This window comes from Theropithecus gelada, chromosome 8 (assembly GCF_003255815.1).
Source record: "Theropithecus gelada isolate Dixy chromosome 8, Tgel_1.0, whole genome shotgun sequence".
In the NCBI taxonomy this organism is placed as follows: domain Eukaryota; kingdom Metazoa; phylum Chordata; class Mammalia; order Primates; family Cercopithecidae; genus Theropithecus; species Theropithecus gelada.
The window spans coordinates 40739180-40755394 of NC_037676.1; the positions used below are offsets into that span (position 1 = coordinate 40739180).

General features: G+C 50.3%; 1 protein-coding gene across 6 annotated transcripts in view; it reads right to left on the reverse strand.

Moving 5' to 3' along the window:
- The window catches only part of ANK1 (ankyrin 1), a 251009-nt gene that overhangs the window by 133609 nt on the left and 101185 nt on the right, over window positions 1–16215 (reverse strand). For 4 of the 6 annotated variants that reach the window (XM_025394454.1, XM_025394453.1, XM_025394452.1 and 1 more), the window contains exon 1: window positions 12375–12485. The exons of the other annotated variants lie outside the window; for them this stretch is intronic. In XM_025394454.1, coding sequence (XP_025250239.1) covers window positions 12375–12401 — 27 coding nt within the window. In that variant the 5' untranslated portion in view covers window positions 12402–12485. Of the gene's footprint in view, window positions 1–12374; window positions 12486–16215 lie in introns of those variants that run through there. 6 annotated transcript variants of the gene reach the window in all.

The window sequence follows — 16215 nt, forward strand, 5'->3', positions numbered from 1 at the left end:
CGGAAGGCTGAGGCAGGAGGATGGCTTGAGCCCAGGAGTTCAAGGTTACAGTGAGCTATGATCACACCACTGTACTCCAGTCTGGGTGACAGAGCAAGACCCTGTCTCTAAAAGCAATTAATTAGATAATAAAACCACATGAAGCAGAATGAGTTTGTGATTAAGGACTCTGACTCTGAGGCCAGCTTGCCTGGCTTCCTGTCCTAGTCCGCAGCTGTCTAGCTATGGAGAGGTGAGTAAATCAATCTCTCTGTGCCTCAGTGTCCTTATCTGTAGCCTGCAGTGACCTCACGGGATAACTATGGGGATAAAATGCGCTCCTGCATGCATGGTTCTTCAATGAGGCTTGGCTGGGGTCTGACCTTCCCCTCTTCTGGGTGTGGTCACTCCAGTCCCAACCACTGCTGCCCTGCTCGCTGCGCATCCCTGAGGTGGGGTCTTCATCACTTCCGGTCTGTGCCTTCCCGCAGGCGCTGCCGAATTGATCTTGGTATCCAGGCTTCCTTCCTTTCCAGATCGCGCACTGCAAGGGTCCTCCCGCTCAGAGTCGTCCATTGCTCCTTGGTGTTTTCCAGACCCTTTAAACACCCCGGCGGAGCCTTGCCCAGCCCTTCTGGGTCCACTTGGCAGCGGAGGGTCCGAGCTGACCTCACGCTTTCCGCACTGCCGGGCAGCCGTACTCTCCGCCTGGGAGCCCTCCTGCGTCCCTTCTCCCTGCACGCTGGAGTGTCCCTTACAGCCAACTTAAAGGCGCCTCCCTGCGGATCGTCCCTATTCCCTTCCTTGCAGTTTTCTCTCAAAGCGTTGTACCTCTTGTAGCAGGTTCCTTTTGGCGGCATTTGTGGTCGAGGCACAGCCCATCTCCCCTTCCAGGCTCTTAAGTGCTTTTCAGAGAAACCACCACAGACACTGAAAGAAGAGGAGGAGTTTGCGTCTTGCCAGGGGCCAGGAATTAGGAACATCTCAGAGGGGGTGCTCCCTGTAGGAGGCAGGGCTGGAGGGGCCTCTACAGGCAGCCCTGCCTGCTGCCCCTGAGCCCTGAGAGAACCCAGGGGACCCTGTAGACAGGCTCCGCCCAGGTCACAGTCATAATAATGCCCCTGAAGAGAAAGCATCTTTATTGGTAAAGAAATAAAATTAGATGCAAACAAGCAAAGCAAAAATCTTTCAACAACACCTTCAGGCTGCCCCAGCCACTGCTGGCTCTGAAGCCATCCCATTTATTCAAAGGCTAGGGACAAGCCCCCAGTGGCCACGTTACAAACTAATAGAGTCGAGAGAAGGGCTCAGAACAGTTATCCTAATCCTGGAGTGGCTATTTAAGTACCGCTTTGTGCCTGAGACATTCGGAGCTATTTGCTAATCCTGGCCCAGCACTCACCACCATGCACCTCTGTGGTGGTCGGTGCCACACACTAGCATCTCCGTTTCTCAGATGCAGGCATGAGGACACTGAAAACGAAGTGAATTTTCAAAACTCCGCAGGAAGACTATCTAGATGAAGCCTGGAAATTCAGGTCTCTCAATTTGCCAGTTCATCACTCCACCTGCCGATGCTTTTTAACCAAATCTGAGAAACACAGTGGTTCTAACGAAAGGCTGTTTCTATGGCAGATGCCATAAAGAGAAAAGAACAAAGGTGGTGGTGGAACAAGTTCCCTTTAACAAATCACTCAACGCAAGAAGCTTGACACGTTTTCATGGTTTCCCACACACTCAAGTCAGAGTGGGTGTCCGGTGGTCATTCATTTTTCCACTCCACATGTATTTATTCAGTGCCAGCGACATCCCAAAGCACAGAGGGATGCCTGATGGGGGTCATGGCCTTAAGGGGCCCAGAGGGTGAGGAGCCAGGAAGCTGGACAGGAGGGCAGGGCCTGGCCTGGCCCAGAGGGGTGGGCTGGGCTTGGACAGGGGCAGGGAAACAGGGGTGGAGGGGCTGGCCCTGGGGGAGGCCAGTGGAAATGAGCAGTCATGGTTTGTGGGTGATTATGTAAAAAATGTGGGAAAAGTCCGCTCTGGCTGGTGATATTGAATGGCAATTCATACCCATTTAGTAATGAAAAGCCTCCCCAGCTTATGGATTCAGCATAGTAGAAAGAGCTGGGCTTAGAATTCACACAGTCCTAGGTCAGACCCTGCCACTTACTGGCTCTCTGACCTATATTTAAGGGAGACCCACCCCCCTACCCCCAGCCCAACCTGACAGGGGTAGCTAGGAGAGATAAGGAACTGGAAACCGTGTGGTATCATATGACCTTCTGAGAGGTAAACCAGTGCAATCAACACAGATGCATAGCCCCAGCTAGCTTCAAACATCCTTGAAAAACAGGATGTCTCTTAAGTAAATAGCAGTCAAAACATGGCTCATCTGATTAAGGCTAAACTAAAGAAGGAGACAGAAAGTAGAAAAAAATAGCCAGACGTGCTGGCCTGCACCTGTAGTCCCAGCTACTTGGCAGGCTGAGGTAGGAGGATCACTTGAGCCCAGGAGGTGGAGGCTGCAGTGGGCCATGACCACAGCACTCCAGCCTGGGTGACAGAGTAAGACCCTGTCTCGAAAGGAAGAAGAAGGAAGGGAGGGAGGGAGGGGGGGGGAGAGAGAGAGAGAGAGGAAGGGAGGGAGGGAGGGGGAGAGGAGGGGAGGGGGAGAGGGGAGGAGAGGAGAGGAGGAGGAGGAAAAGAAGGAAAAACACCAGTGACCTAGAAATGGCTACCATAACACTCCCAGTAACACACCACCCTGCCCCTCAGTACCCCTGGCAGAGGTTGCTAAGTTATCAGAGCACTCTCGCCCATAAGTCTAAAAGTGCCTTCAGAATCTCTCTCAACACAGCATCCCAGGCAGCTGCTATCAATCGGATTGGCGTTGACACTGGGCAGTGAGACTCATTTTCTATTCCAATGTTGTTTAATCAGTAATTTGTAACAAACATGGTGCTCTCGGCTATGGGGCATGCATGATTCATCATGCCATAGCACAGCCTTGATGACAGATTCAAGTTGATGTCGCCTCCTGTTTTTCTGATTGTGCCCTTACCAGGACATTGGTTGTAACTGACTTGCCTTTTAGATTTTCTTGATAGGACAGAATTCACTGACCAGAGAACACAAGTGAACAAGAACACAGAAGAAAGACAGAGGACCGGAGGATTTCTCATTGTGAAGCTGGAGTGCTGACGCAAACAACAGACACCTGTGAGATGCATTAAGTCAGTTTCCAAACCTGCTATCCTCTGGTTATGTCTCAAAATCAAGTTACCGGAACTACATCTCAGACCACAAGGGCACCTGCTTGACCAGCCAGTTAGTATCCCCAATAAGCAACTTTATTTCATCACTCTTCCTAGCTGCAATCTCAGTTTCCTTATCTGTAACATGGGTAATTTTTATGTGGCTGCTGCGAGCATTAAATATGCTGCGATATTTAATCACGTAGCACCATGGCAGGTACACAGTAGCTACTCAAGAATGTTCATGATCTTCCAGTTCCCTCTATTTAGGACCTCATCAAGCCTTGCCGGTAGAGGAGCAGTATTTTCACTCCAGTGACCCCTCTTTGAGAGGGTCTTGCCAGAGGGGGCTTCCTGAAGCCGTAACACTTTCCTACTCAAAACCTTTGAGGGCTTCCCCAACCCTGTGGACTAAAGACCAAAGTCTCAGGCTGACGTTCAGAAACCTCCTCAAACCAGCCCCTCTCTATCTCTTCATCCTCATCTCCTACTCTGTCCACCCCACCTGTCCCTCAACACTGGATGCCACACCTCTCCCAAACACACAAGCCACACTTTTCATGAGGTTTTCTGTTTTGTGAAATTCTACAGATTCCTCAAGGCCCATTCAAAGTTCTCTTCCTCTGCAAAGCTTCCCTGGCACACTCCCTGGCTTTCTTGGCCAGAGCGTTCACTCTTCCCTGTTTCAGCCTCCATGGTATTGTTTGAAAGTAGCATTTCCCACTTCCTGAGAACAAGGGACTGTGTGATTTACTGTTTCCTACTCCATACATTCTGTTGGCCTGAGTCAAAGGTACGTGGAAGGTAGAAAGATCTTTTTAAAATTTCCAAAGTTCTTAGAAGGTTAAGAGTTATTGATCCAGAGAAGAACCTGTGATTCCAAAAAAGTTTATAATCACCAACATTTCCCAAAAGGCTGGCTCTGATTTCCTGTATTGCTCACAGCAACCCCAGGACAACCATGATGGTCTTCAGTTTCCAGGTGCGGACTGGAGATGCGGGGAGCGCACATATCTGGCAAAGGATAACGTCCAGAAAGCAGCAGAGCACAGGTTGGAGGTCAGCCGCTCTGGCTGCGGTGCCCACAAGCTGGACCATATGCTGTGCTGCTGGGTCCCTACGGTCACACTGCCAGCCTTGAGGCCCTGCGTGGATGGGTTCACCTGCACCGGGCAGTCTGGGTATTGGGACTGCAGACTAGTGGGGAGACAGGCATCTAAATAACAGTTTCAGCATGACCAGTATGGTGAAGAGTGTCTGTCTTAAAGGGTTAGGAGACAGACGTGAGCTGGAAACCTTGCTGGGAAACGTAGGCCAATCAACTGACTGTTCAACCCTGTTTCCTCATCTAGAAAGTGAGGACAGTGTTACCTACATCCGAGGACAGTTTCAATACCACATTAAGATAAAATATATAAAGAAAGTTCTGTGCTTCTTGTATGGTAAAACTATATAATTCCACACACAAGGTTTGAAAAGCTGGTAGAGAGGCAAGGGATAAAACCCCAGGGATCTCAGGCCATGAAGTCCAGCCAACTCCTGGGCCGACCCTGTCGCCACCTGGATGACGCGTTCATGAAAAAGGTGTTCAGAATCCGGGTAATTCCTGTCACCCACCTCCAGGTCCACTGTAAGTCCTACATCACTCACCAAATTGCACTCTCCATGCTGTGATAGGCCAGACTGTCCTAGGGTATCTGACCACTTGGGAAGGATTTTTTTTTTTTTTCTGAGACAGATTTTCACTCTTGTCACCTGCGCTGGAGTGCAATGGTGCGATATTAGCTCACTGCAACCTCTGCCTCCTGGGTTCAAGCAATTCTCCTGCCTCAGCCTCCCAAGTAGCTGAGATTATAGGCACCCACCACCACACCCAGCGAATTTTTGTATTTTTAGTAGAGACGTGGTTTCACCATGTTGGCCATGCTGGTCTCGAATTCTGGACCTGAGGTGATCCGCCCGCCTCGGCCTCCCAAAGTGCTGGGATTACAGGCGTAAGCCACTGCACCCAGCTTGGGAAGGAATCTTGAGCCCATTCCTATCCTAACTCAGGGAGCGAGCTTCCCCTTCCCTCCTAACCACTGCACCAACGCCTCTGCACCTCCCCGCCCGCCCAATTCATGAACTGCCCTGAATCTCACTCCTGGCGTATGCCTAATCCTCAACTAATCCCACTAGTTCCCTGCATCTGTACAACTCAAGATCCTATTATACAGCTTTAAATGCATGCAATTAATAGAAGACTTTGAGATATAAAACCCCTTTAAGAACCTAAGGAATAATCTCTGATGGCGGAACTTTAGACTTCCTGGTTAATGGGGGTTGGGGGAGGTATTCAAAGACTACGAAGACATTCTGGCACCTTCACATCACGCCGTGTAGACAGAACATTAGCCAGCCCCAAGCGGGACTTAGACATGTTAGAGGTTAGACAGATGGCAGATGAGGAGCCTCTCGCCATTGCCTCCCTTTGGAGAAAAAGCAAACTACAGGTACACACCCTGGCCCAGCCTAGCTCCCCCACCCAGAGAAGAGGTTGCCAGAGTGGGCAGAGAGCAGGACAGAGGGCACCAGGCGGTTGCACGAGCTGCTAATAGGTTTTCTGAGTAGCTGGAATCCGCTCCACTGTTTGCAAATCGTCATCATCCTCAATCAGTGGCTGCGCCCCTAGGTGTGGAGAAGGGCTGGGCCTCTGCCAGCCTCTTTTCAGCTTTCCTCAGTACTAACTTTTTTTTTTTTTTTTTTTTGAGACGGCCCCTCCCTCTCAGCTCACTGCAACCTCCGCCTCCTGAGTTCAAGTGATTTTCCTGCCTCGGCCTCCCAAGTAGCTGGGATTACAGGTGCCTACCTACCACCATGCCTGGCTAGTTTTTGTATTTTTAGAGATGGGGTTTTCCATGTTGGCCAGGCTGGTCTCAAGCTCCTGACCTCAGGTGATCCACTGGGAGGCACTAACTTTCTTTTTTCTTTTTCTTTTTTTTTTTTTTTGAACAGAATCTTGCTCTGTCTCCAGGCTAGAGTACAGCTCTGCTCACTGCAACCTCCACCTCCCAGGTTCAAGTGATTCTCCTGCCTCAGTCTCCTGAGTAGCTGGGATTACAGATGTGCGCCACCATGCCCAGCTGATTTTTGTATTTTTAGTAGGGACAGGGTTTCACCACGTTGGCCAGGATGGTCTTGATCTCTTGACCTCGTGATCCACCCACCTCAGCCTCCCAAAGTGCGCAGGCACTAACTTTCTGAAGGAAACTGAAACCAGGTGCCCTTTCTTCCAAAATATTGCTTCATTTCCCACTTCTGGAAAGGGCATAACAGTGTTCTGACCAATATCACCCTGGGGGAGGGCCAAGAGGCTCCCTGCTGCCTTCCAGACACCACTGGGGGGTCCAGAGCTTTCTCAGGAAGAAAAACCCTTCCAGGAGTTCCTATAGGAGAGAAAGGCTGGGGGCAGAAGGTCGTTTGCTTTGTTTTTCCTAATCTGTCTATAAACAAGTTTTCTGCACAGGCAACACACCCTGTCTCATTCCTGCGCCACCTTCCCCTACACGCCAATAGGTTTCAGCAGCTGCTCAGCCGGGCCCATTAGCAGCAGTCAGCGTTCCTCCTGTAATGCGCTTTTCTTCCTGAGCCCCTACTGTAAATTCAGGAGCTAAATCAGCCTCTGCTCAGAGAGCAGCAGCCGAAGGGAGGGTGATGGTCAAGGGTGAGTGAGAGGCAGCGGGAAAAACAATGCCATTTCTCACTAGATTTCTAATTGGTTGTCACTGCCTGTCGAGAGTGACGACAAACACCACACTTGCCCTGAGAGGGCTGCAGTCCAGGCTGGGCTGTGCCGAGAACCCTCGGCCGGCAGGGGCGTCAGGCTGTGACCACCTACTCCCGCACGGGGCTAGCTTGCAAATTTATTTTCCAAATTTTCCCAACATCAATTGGCCCAACATTTTCCTAACAGCCAAAGCTCACGATCTGGGCAAGTGAAGGAGAAGCAGGAGCTCAGACTCATTCATGGGTTTCCAATTAATTCATTTAACAAATCTATTTTTCAGCCCCACGTTCAAGACCTTGGTCGAAGCCAGGGAAAATAAGAGGAAGTGACTCAAAGATGAGTCAGATGGAGCTGCTGCCCGCCTCCCGCCCGCTCACAGTGGGGAGGAGGGATGACATATATATAAATAAGCAGGGAGGTGTGGAAAATGAGGAGGGCCCTGAGGGAGGTTCTGATAAAGTGCAATGAGAGTTCAGAGGAAGGAGAAACTATTTTATGAATTTTAAAAAATCTCAAGAGCAGAGTATCTAAAAAGGCATCCACGCAAACCCTAGAGCAATAATTTTCAATCACAGGTTTGTGAGCAAACTGCTAAGCAGTCATCGACCACGAGGTGTTCTGCAAATAATTTACTGTTCGTTCATGAATGCAACCAACATTTAATGAGCATCTACTAAGTGGCAGGCACTGTGCTAAGTGCCAAGGTCACAGCAGTGAACAAGGCAAGCCCGAGTCCCACCCATGTGGAGTTTCTGAATATTATATAAAAATTTCCAAGTGCAGTCTGTTGAAGGAACTGACAGTGTCCTGCAACAATTATTGTGGGAGTGCTGAGTAAGAAGTAGTCCAGGGCCAGGTGTGGTGGCTCATGCCTGTAAACCCTGTGCTTTGAGAGGCCAAGGAGTGAAGCTCACTTGAGGCCAAGAGTTTGAAACTAGCCTGGGCAACATAGTGAGACCCCTATCTCTACAAAAAATACAAAAATTAGCCGAATGTGGAGGTGCACACACCTATAGTCCCAGCTAATCCGGAGGCTGAGGAAGGAGGATCACTTGAGCCCAGGAGTTGGAGGCTGCAGTGAGCTATGCTTGTGCCACTGCACTCCAGCCTGGGTGACACAGGGAGACCCTGTCTCAAACAAACAAACAAACAAACAAAATAAAACAGTGCAGGATCAGGACAGGAGGCATCTCAGGAAGGAGTCTACACTGTCCTGAGAACACTGTGAAGCGGCTGAAGATTTAAAGCAAGAAAGAGAAGTGGTAAGATTTGCCCTTCTAAAACAGCACTTTGGTTGTGTGTGAAGAATGGATTAGAGGGAGTGAGACCCCCTGTAAGAAGACCACTGCTAGTTTTTAAAACTTAGAACACATTCAAGGTTCCCCTCTATCACAGCGCTGCTCTTGCATGCTTACACCCGAGCTTTCTTGACAGCTCGTGCTCCAGAACCTTGGTCCGCTTTATCCATGCCAAGGTCCCAAGAAGACCACGAAGGATCTTCTGCAGCTGTGATCAAAAGTTCATATACTACATATGAATTGTGATTTTATAGTGGCTCCCATCTCCTTTTAAATATTACCAGTGGTAAATTATTAAGTAAGAAGCATCTATGGCACTATCTATTTTCTCATTAAATAGGAAAGTGTAAGAGAGAGGGGGATTATTAATACCCAGGTATGGCCATGAAATACGTCATGCAGAACAATGTCAACAACCAGCCCTATGTATCCCAGAGGGAAGCAAGTTGAGAACAGTTGCATCAGAATTGCATGATAACACCATTTGCCACACTATATCAGGTGGTTTAATTTGGTAGCCCATCCCTACAAAATGTGAATCCCTGGTTTCAAAGGCATTAGGAAGTCATAGATATAGGTAGAAGTCAAATGGTGCCATTTGCATCATACCAATACCGTCTAATGATTCTCATCTTGCTCGAGGCGGAAGTAAAATCCCTACATCAATGTACAAAGCCCTGTATTTTCTGCACCTGTGCCCCTTTCCCAGTCTCTCTGACCTCACCTCCTCCTGCTCCTCCTGCCTCACTCTGCTCTAGCCACACTGGCCTCCCGGTTAATCCCATGACACACGCCTGCCCCGGGACCTTTGCATGTGCTGTTTCCTCTGGAGTTGGGCCTGGTTGTCTCCTTCACCTCTTTATCCAATGGCACCTCACTGAGGCTGTCTCAGAGCACTCTATTTCAATTGCAGAACTCCCCACACATCCTATTTCCCTTGCCCACTTCCCTCTCCCTCAATAACAGGACTGACTTTTCACCTTTCAACAGAATGTAGTTGACTCCTTTATTTTGTTTTTAGTCTGTTTCCTTTCCCTGCCAGGAAATAAGCTCTGCAAGGACAGAGTTTTTGTCAGTTTTATTCACTGCCATATTTCTGGTGCCCCAACAGGACCTAATACACAATAGGTGCTTCATAAATGTTTGTTAAAGGTTGTTTTGTTTGTTTGTTTCTGAGACAGAGCCTCGCTCCATCACCCAGGCTGGAATGCAGTGGCATGTTCTCGGCTCACTGCAGCCTCCACCTCCCAGGTTCAAGCGATTCTCCCGCCTCAGCCTCCTGAGTAGCTGGGACTAGAGGCACACGCCACCATGCCTGGCTAATTTTTTGTATTTTTAATAGAGACGGGGTTTCCCCCTATTGACCAGGCTGGCCTCCAACTCCTGACCTCATGATCCATCTGCCTCGGCGTCCCAAAGTGCTGGGATTACAGGCATGAGCCACCCTGCCTGGTCGTAAAGGTTGTTACACAGACCTCGAGGACAAAGGTTTTTAGTCACTTTACCTTTAGAAAACACTCTATTTTCTCTGTTCGTTTTCTCAACAACAACAACTGAAACCTGCTTTTCTAAATATATTTCAGTTTGATTAATCTCAAAATAAGTCAGCTGGTTTTGCAGAGACACTGGCAGAACCATTTTGGGGTGAGAGGTGGCAACCTGGGTTTAAAAACCATTATAGACCAGGTGCAGTGGCTCACGCCTATAATCGCAGGACTTTGGGAGACTGAAGCGGGTGGATCACCTGAGGTCAGGAGTTTGAGACCAGCCTGGCCAACATGGTGAGACTGAGACCTAAAAACACAAAAATTAGCCAGGCAGGGTGGCGCACACCTGTAGTCCCAGCTACTCAGGAGGCTGAGGCACGAGGATTGCTTGAACACGGGAGGCAGAGGTTGCAGTGAGCCAACATCACACCACTGCACTCCAGCCTGGACAACAGAGTGAGACTCTATCTCAATAATAATAATAATAATAATAATTAAATAAATAAATATAAAAACTAATTACAGTTGCACAACGGAATACCACTGAGGCATGAAAAAGAATGAAATCATGTAGCAACGTGGATGAAACTGGAGGTCATTATGCTAAGTGAGATAAGCCAGGCGCAGAAAGACAAATACTGAATGTTCTCAGTCATACATGGGAGCTAAAAAAGTTGATTTCTTGGACCTAGAGAATAGAATAATAGATACCAGAGACCAGGAGGGGTGGGTGGGGGGCAAGGGGAACGAAGAGAGATTGGTTATGAGTACAAACATACCGTTAGAGAGAAGAAATAACTTCTGGTGTTATAGCAGATTGGGGTGACTATACTATAATAGCAACAATATCGTGTACATTTCAAAGTTACCAGAAGAGAGGACTTGAAATGATACCAACATGTAAAAATGATAAACATTCAAGGCCATGGACACCCCAAATACCCTGTCTTGGTCAGTACACATTCTATGCGTGAGACAAACACTCACATGTATCCCACAAAGAAGTAAATTATTATATACCAATAGCAGAGAAGAAACTAATTATAATTGACCCATAAAGTCAAGAGTGAGCTGAGTATATGGATCCTCGTTACAATAACCAACTTCAAGCCTCTGTCCCCTTTGCTAATGTTTTCATAACCGAGTACCTCACTTCAGTCTCACAGCAGACTCGTTTTCCACACAAGGAAACTGAGACACACAGAAAAGCGGCTTGAGACTGTGACTTGGTTTGTGAAAGGAGGCTAATTTTACCCATTTTTTCCATCGGCCATTCCTTATTCTTGCAAAAGACTTGTGTTTGAGTCTGAAGACAGTTCACACATTACACGGGACACCTGCAATCACCTGCCACCTTCTAAAGTTGGCTATGAGCAGGTCTCCAAGGCTCACCCTGAACCTCTGCCCTGGAGTGGCCTGGTGAGAGGAAAAAGACTCTACAAACTTAACCTGAAGTGCTTGCCGCTGGTGGAACTAAAGCTTCCTCTACAGAGCCTCCCCATCCTTAGGGGGAAAAAAAAATCACCAGGAAAGGCAAATTGTGCAGAGGCCACTACAAAGAAATTCCCGCTTAACATTGCTTCCCCTGCACCCAGCAACTTTCAGACCCGCAGAAGAGGAGGTGCCCTGCCCGCGACTAAACCAGACTCGCTTCATTTACTACCCTCTCAGCGTGTGGCCTGGTGGCCATTTACTACCCTCTCAGCGTGTGGCCTGGTGGCCATTTACTACCCTCTCAGCGTGTGGCCTGGTGGCCATTTACTACCCTGTCAGCGTGTGGCCTGATGTCCATTTACTACCCTCTCAGCGTGTGGCCTGATGGCCAACTCTGGGCTCTGAACCCATCACCAAACTAAGAACCGTACCCAGCACAGGACACTGACACATGGTGCAGGCTGGCCGTGCTGCCAGGCAGAGATAGGACGGGTCCTATCTACACAGGGAGAACGAGAAGGCTGGGCTGGCCTTGCTAACGCGCCGTTATCACTTGAAAAATATTCATGAGAGCCTATCTCCCAGGGCCATGCTACCGCTCTTTTCCTTCCTTGGTAGATGTCTTTCCCTCCAGGAATTAACAACATAAATCCAAAGAACCGAGCAGGTGTGACCCTGAGACCACCGGCCTCCGTGGGTCTTTGAGAAAACAAGCCAAAGTCCCCTTCCAAATGACAGTGACAGCCACCTAGCCGGGAGGCCCACCCTGCAGCCTGTGATGATACACCTACAAAATGCAGTTTAGCAGACTCAAAGGAAAGCTTCTAGGATCTCAATAGATTTGGACTATAATCCAAGAACCATCCCTCCCCAGCGCTGTTGCTGACAGGACATAATTCAGAGACCCAGGTAGTTGGAACTCAATTTGACAGCAAATCTCTGAATGTAAAAAATATGTACTGGCTTGAGCTAGTAGGGCAGAGTCCACCTGCTCCCTTCAGCTACAAGGCCGATGTGCCGCTCTGCTAAGGCAGGGAGGCCGCGGGGAGGCAGGGGGTGCAAAGCTGCCCTTGCCCGCGTGCTGTCCACCGGAGCGGCCTGGGTGGCCCCCTCCTGACATCGCCCCCGTCCACCCGAGCAGCCGCCCAGTACTCACTTTGCGGAAGCCCACCGACCAGGGCATGCCGGTCCCTCAGCAGGGGCCCGCCGAGGGGCCGTCGGGGCTTGAGGAGGAGCAGCTGGGGCTGGCGGACTCCCCGCAGCCTCTGCGGGGCCTGTGACGTGCGGGCCGGGCCCCCGAGGGCCTTATCGGCCCCGGAGGCGCGCGCTATCGGGCCGGGCGCTCCCGGCACGGGCGGGTGGAGGGGTGGCGCCCGCCTGGGGACCGCAGATTACAAGAACACCTCCCCCTCCAACCCCAGGCGGCCCCGCTCCCCAGGCCTCTGCCGGCGCGGACCTCTGGGTGCCCCGGGATCGGCAGCAGCCTGGGAGAGCTGAGTTCAGAGCCCAGAGTTGGCCATCAGGCCACACGCTGACAGGGTAGTAAATGAAGCGAGTCTGGTTTAGTCGCGGGCAGGGCACCCCCTCTTCTGCTGGTCTGAAAGTCGCTGGGTGCAGGGGAAGCAATGTTAAGCGGGAATTTCTTTGTAGTGGCATCTACACAATTTGCCTTTCCTGGTTGATTCCCTCCCCTACCCCCCCCCCCCCACACACACAAGGATGGGGAGGCTCTGTAGAGGAAGCTCGGGCCCTGGGTGCCCCGGGGTTGGGAGCAGCCAGGGAAAGCTGGGCCAGGGCCACGCCCCGTCGGCGCTGCGGGTGTGGGGCGCAGGAGTCCTTCCGGCCATACCTCCCCACCACCCCCTGGGGAGGCTGGAGCTCTCCAAGGCTGGGGAGCCTCCGGAGCGCGCTGCCCAGCAACCCTGGGCCCTCTGTTCTCCGCGTGCTTTCACTAGGGCCCCATGCTGCTTAGTGGACGATTTGCAGGGAATCTGGGCACAATCTTAATAACATCAGGGTCAAAAATAACAACGTTCCTGGGAACCAGAGGTGAGTCACCACAAACAGCGGCTAGGAGGCCGTGGTTGGGGTGGCGGGGCGCCCAGGCGGTCCCGCAGCTGCCAGAAGGTCGGGGCTGCCCGCCAGCCAGGCTGGACCATCCCAGGCCAAGCTCCTGTAGGCCTGGCCTAGGAAGCCTTCTTTTGCAAGGTCCACATCCAACAATGGGATGAGGTGTCGTATGCCCAGAGTGGCTTTATCAGTGAGAATACCGCGCCCTGGAATGGCAGTTGGTGGCTGGCAGAGGGAACAGGTGACCCCAAGGAGCTGAGCTGCCGGGCCAGGGGCATGGCAGTCTCCCTGGAGCCTGGGGGTGGTGCCATTAAGGTGGGGGCTGTCTGCCTCCATGGTTTCCTCTAGGGGTGGGTGTCACCGCTGGGGGCCGCTGGTGCAGTCTTCCCTGAGAAGGGTCTCTCCAGCTCTCCTCACGTGGTGCTTGGCCTCCTGCTGGGCCCACACTGGTCCAGGTCCCCTGACAAGGCTGCCATCTGGCTTTAGAGCTTTCCTGCAGCACCAAACCAGCCTTGCCATGAGGGCACAGCTGCTGCGGAAAGATGCCACGGAGATCGGCTTCATGAACCCTCTGTGTTTCCCACAGCAGCTGGAGCGCACCCTACAGGGGCTGGGCCATCTCCCTGGGTACTAGTGCCTGACAGAGCTGACACAGTTCTAGGCCACATCTGGGCTAGAAGGAACCGCCATGTCTACCACAGCACAGTCCTTAAGCAGGAGCCTTTTGAAGCACTTGGACTCAAAACAATGGCTATTTTGTTGTTTATTTGTTTGTTTGTTTGTTTTGAGGGAGCCAGAAAGCTAAAAAATGTAAAAGAAGCAGGTCACATTAGACATGATTTCAGACAGCCTCCCTGAAGGACAGATGATCTCACTTGGCAACACATACTGGGCCAGGCTCATTCATGAAGGGGCAGTATGGCCTGCGCCCCACTCGGGGGCAAGAATGAGGCTGAAATAATAGCGGACTCGGAACACAGCAAGTGCTCAGTAACGGCTTCTGGAACAAACCTACGGTTGTCACCAGCAGGAGTGATGAAAGCTAGAAGCCGTTTCACCATCCAGGGAAGAGGAGGAACAATATTTTTCTCTTTGGAGTTCCCACACTCAGAAGAGAGAACACCAGCGTATGAACACAGAGTGTCACATGACGTAGGAAACGTCCTTTAGGAAGAGAGTATAATTCCAAAGCTTAGGATCCTGCTAGTTCCTTCTGCAGTGCTTCTGGTGGCAACATGGTGCCTCCCCCGTCCCTCAGGCCTGAGACGGGCCAGCACAGCTTCTCTGGGAGCCAGATCATTTCAGAATTTAACCCCAGAACCAGGTCCCCTCAGGCAACATAAGGCTCCTCTCCCTTGGATACAGGAAGCGGAGGAAAAGGCCAGGTGTGCTGGGGGGCAGGCCAACACCCAGGTGAGAAGGAGCTGGGCTGGTTACTCACGCAGCTTGGTTTCAGTGAACCGGACTCACGATGTGCTTGAGACCCCCAAATTCACCCCTGGAAGCAGCTCCCCCCATGACAAGGATCTAAGGACAGGCATGTCATGGACTGTGAATTGGAGTGACATTTGTCCCTCCCTTCATCAACAGACTGCCCGAAGAACTTCCCAAGTTATCTGCCACAGAATACCTTGCTTCCCCCCAGTCTCTGAAAGGGGGCCACAAAAGCTGTCCCCACACTGGAAGTGCAGTGCCAGGCCTTTAAAGTTTTGCTCCCGGTTTATGAGAACGCCTCGAAAATTCAGTGCTCCCCTCCACTCCCCCAAACCTCTTCACAAGCCCCTACCCTTTGTTTAACATATATATAGTGCTTTCCTGGTACCAGGTACTGCTTTAAGCATCTGACAAAATATTAAGTATTACATATAACCCTTATAATTTCGCTGTAATCCACTCTTGTCAGATCCAGTCGTTGTGAAGAAACGGAGACACAGGGAGATTAAGAGAGCTACTCAAGAAGACGCGGTGCCAGGTTTCTACCCAAACCATTTGGATCTAGGGTCTGGAGGCCATGTGCACCATTTTGCATTAGATTAACACTTTAATTCAGTTCACAGTTAGCCAATACACATCCCCCATCTATATTTATACCCATCTGGAAGGCATCAAAAAGATAATAAACCAATACTGTCATGCACCCATGACCCAGCTAACAAAGAGGCTCTGGGTTCTAATGCCCCAGTCTTTCATGGGATTCCATCGACCTCATGCCGTGCTCCCCTCCCCAACAGAGATGGAAACATTATCCTGAATTTTGTGTTGATCATCCCTTGTTTCTCTCTATAGTTTTGCCACTTATCGTTGTATGATTGTTGTTTGTTTGTTTTTTGTGTTTTGAGACGGAGTCTCGCTCTGTCGCCAGGCTGGAGTGCAGTGGCGCGATCTCAGCTCTGCCTGCCAGGTTCAAGCCATCCTCCTGCCTCAGCCTCCCGAGTAGCTGGGACTACAGGCATGTGCCACCACGCCCAGCTAATTTTTGTATTTTTAGTAGAGACGGGGTTTCACCTTATGGTTGTATCTTCAAACAATGTCTTGTTTAGTTTTGCCATGTTTTCTGACTGTGAATAAATAGAATTATGTTGTGTGAATTTTTCTATTTGCATTTTTGCTACAACATGATGTTCCTGAAATTCAGCCAGGATTCATTTATTCCTTTTCACTGCTGTGTGATATTCCATTGAAGGCAAATAGTACACAATATTTACTTATTTTCCAGATGGGATCTCATTCTGTCACCAAGGCTTGGAGTGCAGTGACCCCATCATGATTCACTGCAGTCTTGAACTCCTGGGCTCAAGCAATCTTCCTGCCTCAGCCTCCTGAGTTGCTTAGACCACGAATATTTATCCATTTTACTGCTAATGGAATTTGAGCTGTTTTCAACTCTTTCCTATTGAAACATTATTGCTATGAACATTCTTATAAAA